Source organism: Anopheles marshallii, chromosome 3 (assembly GCF_943734725.1).
Source record: "Anopheles marshallii chromosome 3, idAnoMarsDA_429_01, whole genome shotgun sequence".
Lineage (NCBI taxonomy): Eukaryota > Metazoa > Arthropoda > Insecta > Diptera > Culicidae > Anopheles > Anopheles marshallii.
In genome coordinates, this window is record NC_071327.1 from 39,862,971 (window position 1) to 39,875,808 (window position 12,838).

The window sequence follows — 12,838 nt, forward strand, 5'->3', positions numbered from 1 at the left end:
CAACGGGGACCACGGCCATGGGTTGGCAACTGCCGGAATTATTGTTATGATTGTGATGATTGTTGCGCACATGATTAATGGTGTAAAGGTGAGCATTACGGGATGGAGGCATTTTTCTCGTCCATTCCTGCTCGCATCGCAGTGCCCCGGCCATTGTACGGTCGCTTTTCAATTGAAGTCTCATTATCTTCGAAAGCATCCGTGAAGTTGCTTCCCGGCACGATGCTCCGGATTAGGGTGTTGCCGATGGTGGTGCACGGCCGCATGGTTGCGAGAGCAAGTGCTTTGCAAACGGTGTGAGAAATCGTGCACACTGCGAGCGGGTTGAAAAATGGAGCCGCACAGTGAAAGCTGCAACTCGTTCAATGGGGCCGGCTCGACGACGGCCTTGTGCTTCTGCCGATGAAAGAAAATCCGTTGGGTGTTTTGTTGTCTAACACGGGAAGTGGCGAGACAATACTTTATTCATCAGCGCGATAATTGAGCATTATTAATTGTTTCCCATGACATGGATTATGACGTCTTGTGCTAAGAGACGTCATCATTTTAAGGCATGTTGTACGGTCGTTCTACGGTTTTGAATAAGGAGAATTGCGTCGCGTTTGGAATGCTTTTTGGCTGTTGATGGACATTTTTCTAACGCAAGTAATTGAGTTTTAATAACCTCAGTCAGATGTTGGTAGTTTCAACGACCATTACATGTAATCAGAAACCATGTGTCAGTGCTAACCACAGTGCGTCGTATTATTCTGTTATTTTTAGTATTATTGAATAAAGCAAATTGTTGAAGAAAAAGCAGTAAAATAATGTTGTACGAATACAGGAAAGAAAAATCTCTTTTTTTTCAAGAATTTGAATGTTTTAAGAAACATTCATTCTCATTATCATTAATATATCAAATCATTCAAATTCAAACGTTCAAGTTCGTTGAAATATTCAAAAATGTTTGACTAATATTTATTGAATGAGATTCTTGCCAGCCTCGGACGAGGCGAGAAGTCCGGTCTCATAGTAATCGCATGAGTCCTCGCAGGCTAATTCGTTGCTCGATAGGGAAATATTTCTCTCTCTACCTTCAATGTTCGATAATGTTTTACAAAGTATTGTCAAATGAACTTCGATGAGATGTAACATTTTAACATATTATTGTTATGGAAAAGCACTCATAAACTAGCATTGTTGATGAGGGTACAAGTCATAACAAGAATAATACAGAACATTCTTTTTCGTGGCTATACGATACCTGACGTGACTTCAGGCACACGTAATTTGTCACAAAATACTACGACTAGCACGATGGTGCATCTGCGTCCTGCTGGAGTTTCGCCACGATGCAGCTGAACGTCCAGGGCAGATGGAATGCAACTATTTATTGCCATCTAATTTCACTCGGTAATATATGCTGATTGCAAATTTTCGTGTATTCAAAGGCTGCATACACGGGGTGTTTTCAATTTTTGTCAACCATCCTATTGTCCCATTGACGGTACAGAAGCTTCTGGCCGAGAGGACACTCCAGTGTTCTGTATCCAACGTTAGTGTACTTTGCAAGTGAAAGACCACACCTATAACGCTGTGTGTGTGTGTGTGTGTGCGTGTACGTGTGTCTGCATCAAATAAACTCCCTTCCATGACATTTGCTTCTGAAACAGCCAAAGGGTCACAGGGCACGGATTTTCCACCAGTCGGTATCGTTTCGTTGTATGATTTCTACAATTCCACAGACAGCCGACAGCGTGGCGGCATGTCTACCGTATGGAAAATTGCGTTCCACATACATACAATAATAAACCCTTGCGAAATGGACTTCACTGAATGGTTGCAGAGTACCGAGAGTATCGAGAGTACGTACACATTCGTGTGTTTTATAACGAGAAGTGCGATGCAAAACAACAGCCAGACGGGGGATTGTGCAGTTATGGCTAAGAAATGTTGCTTACATTCTAACAAACTCGTTTGAAACGCGTTGGCTGGAACAGTACGGTCGTGTACATTATATCACAGGATGTATCGTACACCGTAACCGTACACACCACGTTCGCGGACAGAAAATATAGTTCAAAGACATGATGGCATACCAGCGAGTATCTTTGTTGAAGGTACTCCATTAGCCATCGTCGCGGTAAACGACACGGGGTACCGCTGTCCTCATAAAACATCGACCATAATTCGATCACATTCTCACTAATTATAATCCTCCGTTATAAATACCTTTAGGGTTGTAGTCGCAGAACCACCAGAAGGGATTTTTTCCACTCATACGTCGCTTAGCTTCTTTTACTCGCTGTTCCTTGTGCGATCCCGGCTGGCCACATGGAACCCTATCGCTTAAGCTGCTCGAATCCGAAAATGCACAACTACCGCCGAACAGCAATATCCCGTACCAGACAGACGTGTTTGATTAATTTTAATGGCTTTTCCCCGTTTCGAGAGCAGCTTCTCGGTTGTATTGGATAGGATCTGGAGGAAAAGGTGTTTGTTTACCAGTGTCGTGTGACGATTGCGATTGGGGGTGATGCGAAGGAGCTGGCGCTCGACAGCCTTGCCATGCTGTGAGAGCTTCGTTAGCGTTGATTAGGAATCATAATTAGAACGCTGTTAGCTGCTTACTACTAGATGTTGCGTAGTTTCCGAAGTCTTGCAGAAAGCTTTCACTGCATGATTATGGTTCATGTATTTGCTGATTGTTAAGGGATCGGCAACGCGCCCAGATGCCGGTAACACACTGGTGGGCTCTTTAATCCACGACAAAGAGTTGCATAATCGCTAGCCTTGTGTACGGTTTTGGGTGCACTCGTCGGATTTGGCTGCTTTTGAAGTTGGGCTTTTCGATAAAAAATGATAATCTTCTAATCAAAAGTTTGTCTGTAAATGCTAATCCCTGTTAACCTTAGCCGAGTTGTTTAAAATGCTGTGAAATGAGACACTGACAATTGATTGAGGGCATTTCGCAAATAAGCATTAGCACAGCCCGAAGCGTTAACCCATAGGAAATCGATTGTTACGAGTGAAAATGATTGGTGGAAGTTAAAGATTTGTAGTTTATAGCCTCTTTAATCAAGTGATAGGCGAACGACTTTGGCCACTTATTAGACACGCCTTCGAAAGGTCGAAAGGCTTGTCGCTGCTCGACAAAAGTGAAAGGTTCGCTAAGAACGTATCAAATGGCATCTCACGCATGTCGTGTGAGGTTGGGATCTTATGTTGTGATCGTGTGAAATGATTAATTGGAAACATTGGTTCGATGATGGTTAGTTACAGGAGAGTGTTGTTTTTTGTTGTTGTATGAAATGTTGTACATGCTCCAATTAAAAGTAATTTTAAAATGAGTATATATTGATAACAAATGTTTTATCATTGCACTCAATGATAGCACGTGTTTTATCGGTAATGGGCTGAACTTTTTCTGAAGCTTGGTAAAGATATTTGATTGCAAGTGAAACATGTCAGATGCCACGAGATGCACGTGGTGGCCAAAAATTGTCTCACCGCTGTTCTTTTTTCTTTTGCTGCAAAATCTACAGATTGCTTCCTGTTGCGGTTGTCACTGATCGAACGGGAATGACATGATGATGATGAATGACAAATGGCGTTCATTTACGGTTTGGCATTTATTGATTACGATTCAGCGGATGAAATATTCCTGCCGTGGCATCCATACATCTTTTTCGTCGCTCTTGCAGAGTGCTATTTTTTCCGCACTCGTCCCAACGCCTAGGCAAAGAGCAAGGCGACAAGCAGCACCACATAAAAAAGTATGCTGATTGGAAAACGTTGCGTTCGATTCAACCTTTCCATTTACGTTTCACCCGCGGGTTTGCCGGTTGGCAAGGGTGATGCACAAGAGGTGATGAGATGGTGCCGCCAGTCGAGACCGACGCCATCGGACACTTTTAGGCCATAATTTACGCGTGAATTGAAATTTTATACTACACCTTTCGGCTGTGCTTTTCGCTTTTTTTCTATTATCTCCACTCCGTCAGTTTATGGCTATCCCTGTCCGCGATCGGACTGATTTTTCTGCCCCGTCATTAAAGGTAAACACTTTATTGGTGTGTGGTTCGTTTGTTGTTTCCTTTTTTATATCACAAACCGCCTTAAGCTCTGCGTTCGTCGTACAATTGTAGCGAGCCGTACTGGAATGGGTTGTTCTTTGCGTTCGCACTTCCTTCTGTTACCATCCGGAGTCTCCGCGATCTCGTTGAGGCCGTTGATCGGCTTGAATCATCACTTTGACGCTGCGTCACGGATTCGCGATGCGGCCGCTAGCGTGGTACCCACGATGGGCATTATTTACTATCAGCATCACTCCCATCCCATTAGGGCCCCCTTACGTGTGGAAAGGATGAAGTGTTTTAAGATTGTAACATTTCAACCGGACCGGATAATCAACGCATTTTTGAACCATTTATGTCATCATCCGTGCCGGTTTTGGGGTGGTTAGATGGATCCCCGGTGTTGTTTGATGTTTCCATTTATTGTCATGTTTGGCGTGCCGTTTTGTTTGGGGGGCTTATGACAACACACGGCTTAATAAAGGAATGTATTCATTGCTGATTTTTTCTCAGAATTCTTTCAAAAACGTGATTAAAAAGCTGTTTACGATGTGTTCAACATTGGAGGAAGCAAATGCAAATTATATTGCGTGCATTAACTTCGGTTGGACAAAAGTTTGATTTATCTTTTTGAGTTTGGTTATTGTGCTGGAATTTGCTGTGTTAGTCATGGAACTATAATGTTTAATCCAACTCTTTATGATTTCCAAATTCTGAATCGTTATTCCTAAAGCATTATTAGTGTGATTAGCCGGACTCAAAATTATGCCTTATGTGCAATAAATACGTGAAGCTTTCAGATCGATAGCACTTTGAAAGAATTATAAATCAGCACAAATCGTATGCTCCAAATTACAGCACTAATCGGTACAGCAATTTGGCCTTGAACGAATGATTTTGGGGTGTCTGCATCACGAGCAGTATCTCACCGTCGTGCCACACTGAGGAACCATCTTGTATCGTATAGCGTATAATCCTACCCGTCTCGTTTCGATGGCACGACGTATCAATAGGTCCCAACATCCAAACTGACCGTCTTGTCAGTTTAGACGGCACGATTGATTGGATGGAATTATGGTTTCCGCGCCGGTTCATCGAAATAATCCTGTCGGCTTTGAATGCGTCTACGTCGAAGGACTCGGTCCGCGGCAATCAACAGCCGGTTGTGAATCCCCCCAAACTCCCATCGACGCCCATCTCCCAAGTCCAAGGTTTTGCCATGAGGCTCCTACACCAATTTCACAATTATCATCGCAAGCCATAAACTTGCTGTGCCATCGCTGTCCAACGATGTTCCGGCACTCCGGGAAAAAGTGAAACAAAACCAAGCAAAAAAAGCTCGTTCGAAGAAAAGCGTTAAGTTTTTGGGGCGAAACATGGCGTCAATATGAAAAGCGAAAGCACCCATTTTTATTGATGTAACCAATCACGAGAAACAACAACCATAACGAAGTGAACAAATAACGCAACATCGTTCACTACCATTGTTAAATCGCTTTTCGTGACGCTGCCTCCCGGCACCGGGTGGGGCAAGAGGCAATGTGTCCACGCGAGAAGTGGCGGGTTTGGCGTTTTCTTCCTTTTGTTTGGGCCCGTTTTTATCTCGTAACATTTTAATCTTGCGTTTCGCGTAATTGGAGCTAAATTAGAGTCGAACTTTGCTCCGGTTCTCTGCCGGTCGATGTTGGTTGCGGGGTTTTTTTTCGCTCTTGTGTTTTGTTTGTGTTGTTATTGGCTTTGTTGCTTGTTTCGTTTACGCTTTGGGCCGGGCCACGTCACCGGCTTGCGACCATCGCTACGTGCTCGTTTTCAATCAACGACTCCCTTGGGTGTAGTACCGGATCGGATCCGGCGATATAAAGCACTGTCCTACCGTGTCGCGAACGTGTCGCGAGCGAAAAGTGAAGGCATCACACGGGACCGGTCGAAACAATAATCCCGAACCCGAAATGGCACCGGTATGATTGTTGTAGACGGGCGGGCTGGGAGTGTGGGAATGTTCCTTAAGAGCCCTTCGGCACGTCACTCTTCATCTGGCTGTGGCCATAATCGTTTGCGAGAACGCGTGTCACCTCGGGCCGTTTTGGGGGAAAGAAAAGTATATCAGACGACACAACAACAGAAAAAAAACTACAACGACCCAACCAAAGGTGGACAGCACACATTCCGGATTCGATTCCAAGCTCGATTGGTCTCAAACGGAATTTCGAACCGAACGATTTGCGTTCGGGCCTTTGTTTCTGGTTACGGTTTTGATCGTGGCAAGACACGTTCGTGACTGGCGTCCGGGACTGAGTTTAGGCGGAACTTTTTTGTTTTTGTACGAAAGTGAAACGGAGGAGTCTGGTACCCATGGTCGAAGGTTTCGCTATAAGTCGTTCTATCATTTCAATTATGTCGTTTTCGATCAAAGCGAGGTTCGTCTCGTCCACAAATCGGATTTGTTCGCGAAGGGCTTTCGATTGACACAGCGGTTCAAATGACCAAGAGCTACACACTGCACTAAGTTCAAGTGCTTCCGGTGCACGGATGTATCGTCGGTTCGCTGCTGCCGCAGTGTCACGTAACAGACGTGAGCCGTGCACGACACTTCGTTTTCCGTTGTCGTTATCTGGAGAAGCTGCCTGGAAGTGGCGTTCGAAAGTAGCGTGAACGGTTACGAGGCTGTTTATGTTCTCCAATTATCTTAAAGATCGTGGACATGTTTTGACGCAACAGCGTATAAGGTTAATCTAGCTTAACTCTAAGCATCTTTTCGTACACCGTTTTTACAGCAAGCAAGTGAGTTCACACGAATTGTGAATTGCGAAAAGAAAAAATCGATACTAACAGTGGGGTAGATCACGGGATAAGCCAGTTTTTTGTATGCGTTTTGACGTTTCCAGGCTTATAAGCTTACAGCTCCCCATACAAACTGCCAAGCCAGATAAGCCTGGGAATCGATGGTTAGATTGTTTTGCTTATGAAAGTGCTCGACAGCTGCTCGACAAATATCAAAACAAAGCATTTTTCTAGCAGGTTTAAACTAGGTTAGGCCATATTTTCCATTGGCTTAGGATGTTAAAAAAGGAAAAAAAAAAAATACATAAATACGCATAATTAATAAGTTTTTTTTTTAATTTCTGGTGTTCTGGTGTTTAACAATAATTATTTTTATAAAAAAATCAGTTAAAAAAAATTATCAAAAAAGGTAAATTATTATTTTAATTTTTCTTTTCTTAGCTTGTAAATTTTCTGAAAAAAATAAAAAAATGGAAATTTCTTAGCTTGTATTTACGTATTCCCATAAGTTAGAGTATAAAAAACGGTTTGAACATGCTTGAACCAATCTTTTGAAAGACATGTAAATACCTAGTAGGATTAATAAGCTCATAAAGGTTTTTGAACCGGCTTTTCTTGTTGAGATGGCTCAATTGACTGAGATATAAATAAGGTTAATTATTATAAGTATCTATGTATATAAAAAATGTAGATACAATTTTAAACTAAAATAAAAAATGAATATCCTGAAAATCTCGGTACAGAATACCTAATGTCATTCTTTATGTCAAAAATCTATGTCCATATGTGATTGATGCAACCCGTTACCGATTCGCCGCTCGAAATCTGCTCGATTATTTGACACATACCGGCTTAAGCTTAAGCTTTCTAACTTTTGGGATGATCTACCTCAGTTCTAGGTGTGAAACAATGTTTTTTTTTAAATAATAAATACGTCTATATACGTTCCACCCCCAGGAAAAGCTATCTTCAATACGACATTGACACATTATCACATCCCACCATTGTTGAAATGGAGCTTTACTTGGACCATACGTCAAGCAAAAAAGTTGGTGATTCAATTAAATATCATCGAGATATGGTGCGGATCTAGAGCCATCTTACCATGGTTGAGATGTATCTTTCCGACCTGTCCAGCATTTTTTAAGTGGATTACTTGTAGGGGAAAATTTTAAACGAATGTAGAACGTTGCTTCGTTCCGTTTCAAACGTCGTTTCTCCCTCCTGGTAAAATGGACATGAAGAAGGCTATACCTTAGTCACCATAATCCTGCAGAAGGTCTGCTGCCAGCGAACATAAACCACGAAAATTACTATTATAAATTTTCTACCATAAGCTTTCACGTTGCGCGTGCAATAAGCGGAGGATAGGCTCTTGGCTGAGATACGGCCGAGTAAGAGTATTCCTTTTGCTGGTTAGTTTTAACTAGGTTTATTTTCAAAAATCTTTCAGAATATAAGTGAATTTGAACAAAGATGTCGTTTTCGGCTTTAAAATTTGTTTGTTTCTACAATCATTCATTAGGTGAAACGACTGCACTCATGTGTTAAAAATCACATTAAATCGCATCGCAATTGTTTGGAAAAGAGTTCGGGAATATACAGAACCTTATCCGGTTGTAAATGACCGAGCTTTAATTTGTAACGCAAACACCTCTCGGACTCTGGTCAGTTGTTGGTTCGTCGCACACCGTACCAGGAAAGTGTTTGGTAAGCGGAACTGGTGTTGTCCCTTGTTTGGGGCAACGCAGCAGATGCAAAGGAAACACGTATTCGAGCAATTCAGCGCCCAAGAAGATCGATAACCATTGGCATGGCGTAAGTGGGAAATGATAATAAATACACTTTTATGATAAACCCTCCTTTTATATATAAATATCCATTCGTTGATTGGATTCAATGCGCTTCCCTTCTCCGTTGGATGGCTAAATGGGTTTCCGGGCGGTTGTTTGATAGCGAAAACGTGAAATGTTCGATGGGGTAATATCTTCGCCCGGTGTTGCTTTTGCTTTCCCATTTTATCACACCCCATCCGAAAATGTAGAGCTACGCAGCATCAGCGAAAGATTGATCACCGGACGTACGGCAAACATATGAGGCTTTGGGTGGCATGCGGGTTGAGGTGAAGTGAAACGAACGGGAGTGTACAGATCGAATTCTGTTCCTAATTCTTGCCTCCCACCGAAAGCCCGGAAGCTGGTCATATATGTAGTTCAGTTTGTACTACATCAAGATAAATGACACCAGATAGGAGGCGAGCGGGTCTGCAGAAGAGCCAAATACGGTTTTCCAAGTATAGACACGCACTCTTGGGCACGATGGGCGTAGGGAAGCTTTATTAGCGGAACTCATTAGTATGGGAATCCATAATTGTTTAGTTTTTGTTTTTGTATTTATGAGTAGAAGCTAGTGCTAAAAGGAGGTTATCAATTTCTTCGATGATGTAGCTGCGTTTAATTAAATATTGATTTTCTCACACGACCACACTGTTTTCTTGTCTCTCTCTCTCTCTCTCTCTCTCTCTCTCTCTCTCTCGTGATAATGAATAAATGATTAGCAAATCATTAATGAACACTTGAAATGGCTTAATTGCAATGCAAATAAATAATCGAGCGGAGTTGTTTTCGCTTTTGAAGTACAAAATCATCGGTTGTTAAAGTGTGTAAACTCGTTGCTGTTAAACTCAATTAAATCAATCAAAGATTCGTGTAGCCTGAGCTGCGACAAACATTTTTCAATAACATATCCATTCGAATAGTAAAATGAAGCAGTTTTGCCAGTACGCACAACATGAATTCCGAGAATTCCATCTTAATGAAATGTTTCTCTTTGATGACTGCAGCAGACTGGAGCAATGGCGTGGCAGCAGGGAAAACAGCCAGCCGAGAAAATAAATAAACAAGTTCAATCAACGTCCAAGGATGAAGCTATTAGCGTGCTGCATTGACCTTTAGATCCTGCACGAGAGCAAAGGCAAAAGTTTTCGTCCTGCTGCTGGTAAACGCCGGTAAGTTGTGGCGTAAGAAGAACGACTTCGAAACATGGAAAATGAATGTTTTTTTGTGTTAGTTTCATGTTTTGTTGATGTAGTTGAGTTCTCTTGAGCTGTGGACCGTTCAATACAGTTGGCATGATTTTCGTTGAATTGAAAAACTTGATGAGTTTTGCATCAAACGAACCACCGTACTGGAGCTTTAGGTGCAGCATGATTCTTTCGTTAGCAACGAAACAAAGCGCTCTAGCAACGGACTCATGTTTTTTTTCTGCACTCATCCTTATTCTCATCTGCCAGCAGACGCTTGGCTCGGACGGGAAAATGTTGCATCACGGACCAAAACTTTGATGTAGACGTGCGTGCATGGTACTCACAGTTTACGGACAGGGTGACTGTCGTTTCCAGCTTGTCCTTCTCCGACATAGCGCGATTCCAGACGACGCACCGGAACTTTGCCCCATCGTCCTCGCGCCGTGGCACAATCGATAGGGTGCTCGAGGTGCGCAGATCCTTCGAGCCACCCTTGGCGATGGTGGACTTAAGAGGCTTTTCCGACCCCACTCGATACCACCTGGGTGCGGATAGAGAAAGGAATGGAATCGTTTGATAAAATGGGCCGATGTTTGGTCGGAGAGGTGCGATGACTTACGTGATCGTTGGATCCGGTGAGCCACCGATGCTGCTGCAGGTTAGGTCGAACTTTTCGTCCTCGGTCGCCCGCAACTCGACGGGTTCGACAAACGGTGGCTGGGGCGGTGTCAGGACGGTCAGGTTGTAATACTCCTGATGGACGTCCGCACCAGTACCGCTCGCTTTCACGCGACACTCGAACCGGCCATTATCTCTGCTGTACGATGTGTTCATTATGGTGAGATCATAAATTCCCTGCTCCGGCCGGAAGTCGATTCTGGAAGTAGAAAACAGAGCAAAAACATTGATTTACACACAAAATATTCGTGGCTATTGCAAGTAAATTTAATTGGATGACAGGAACGTAAAATAAAGGTTCTATCCCGGTCACGGCAATGTTCCGACTCCCTCCAATGCAATTCTGTGAGTTGTTATATATTTTTCCATCTTCAGCTCGGTGCGCTGCGTACTGTCTGACTACACTAGCAAAATATCGTAAAAAGATTTTCATTTTAACCAAACGTGATACTCCATGCACGAATTCCAGTTACGCTTCAGATCTGGGACGCGCGTGCTACACTGCGTACACTTCAACGCGAGCTCAATACGAGAATGATTCAGAAATCCATAACCAGAAATATGAGCACGTTTCCTCATTCGCTGATTGCCCAGGGAAATGAGCGAACGTATTTGCAGCTTCACAGAAGTTGACGACGTGTATGTATTTAGAAACAAAATCAGCTCACGCCCGATTAGCAAACAATTAATTTCCATGTAAGAGCTGCTGTTGCTGCTTCCGTCCCGAGATCAGCATATTTGCATTGGGTGTGTACCGTGGAATGAAAAGGACTTTCGGGGAAATTAATTTTCCAGCTCACTCCGTGTGGCTTAAGTTGGTATCAAGTGACACGTACGATCATTCGATTTTCCGCATTCCGGCGCAAAATATTCGCACAGATCGTACGCCCGCGCGATGTTGAATTTGATTGTGTTTTAAGCATTTTGAATTCGCGGTTCGGCAAAACGGTGGTGTGGGAATAGAATTCTGTACTGAATGCGTATAGTTTATTTTTTCATTGCTGTGCTGCTCATCGTAATGCGTATGCGGAGGTTTTCGAGCAGCGATTCCGTTGCACTCGGGTACACACAGCGTCGAATCGGAGCCGGGGATGCAATTGTTCCGTGTATTTTCCAGCCTGATAATTTGGAAAAACACGTCGAAAAACAATCCTATCGGAGGCTGTGTTTTTCCTGCCCGTGTTCGATTTTAGCGTGACTACCATGCAGCAGTACGATGCTTCTGCTCCACCGGACTCCAGTTCCGGTGGATGAGCAGTGTGAGCACCACTTTTCATGGATCGGGTATTATTTTAGTCGGCTCGGGAGTGGAAAGAAAACATGAAAATAGAGCTGCTAGATGGCAGGCACTTGGCGGATCGACAGATAGATCCACCGTTGTCGGATGTTATCGGGCTTACCAGTGAGTAGCGAATTTTTGTTGAACCTTTTGAGGCAGAGAAATACAAATAAATTGGAAGCTTTCTTGCAGGAAATATTTGGATTCAAATGTAGCGCCAAACAAACGTCGAACGGCAACAGGAAACATTCGGATAATCAACGTTAAAACGAAGCACAGAATTGCGGGATGTTAAGAAGATTTAGATTGCTGAAAGTTGCTACATTGCAAAGCACAGGTTCGGTACGAACACAAACCTACCTGATTCATTGGGACAATTTGTTCTTTTGTCCGCGGAACCATTAGAACTGAACGAACTGAATGGCAATAGAAGCACAATAAAACGAGTAAATAGTATGCCAACAGTCGTTGCAAATGTGAAGCTATAAAATTAGGCGCATAGAATTAACCCAAGCCGCGCGTTTCTCGTCCTTCACCCGGGCGGGAGAAGGTTTTTGTTTCCGGGGCCAAATCCTAACTGGACCCTCATTGTTCCGGTGTTGCCGGAGCGGGCCGAATGGAAAATTTAGAAGAAATAAAGCAATCATAAAATAAATCATGCCACACGCCACCTACAATGGGAAACGATTCAATGATTTACGATTCGGTAAGTTTACGTTGCCGCCATCCTGTCGGTGATATTTTTGCGTAACACATTCCATGGCCCAGTGTGTCCGCCCGGTAGTGGCTTGTGATTTTTTGGGGAGCATTACACGGAGCCTTAAAGTTATGGCAAGAATAGAGTAAAACAAAAAAGAAACGCTACCCCTCGCACAACACACCTTGTGCCATACAAACAAACTGTGCCTGCTGATGAAGCGGCCTGCTGACGGAAAGTTTGGATAGGAACGTTTGAAAGCGACAGCTGAAGCATAAACAACGATCCAGATCCCTCGGACAGAGAAACAAGCTTTGAAGGAA

At 43.2% G+C, this 12,838-nt stretch overlaps 1 protein-coding gene across 1 annotated transcript in view; it reads right to left on the bottom strand.

The window, feature by feature from the left end:
- LOC128715709 (titin-like) overlaps nt 1–12,838 on the bottom strand; it is a 158,929-nt gene that overhangs the window by 75,892 nt on the left and 70,199 nt on the right. The window contains exons 3-4 of the mRNA XM_053810621.1: nt 10,481–10,738; nt 10,206–10,402 (exon numbers count right to left, since the gene is read on the bottom strand). Of these exons, the coding sequence (XP_053666596.1) occupies nt 10,206–10,402; nt 10,481–10,738 (455 nt within the window). The remainder of the gene's footprint in view (nt 1–10,205; nt 10,403–10,480; nt 10,739–12,838) is intronic.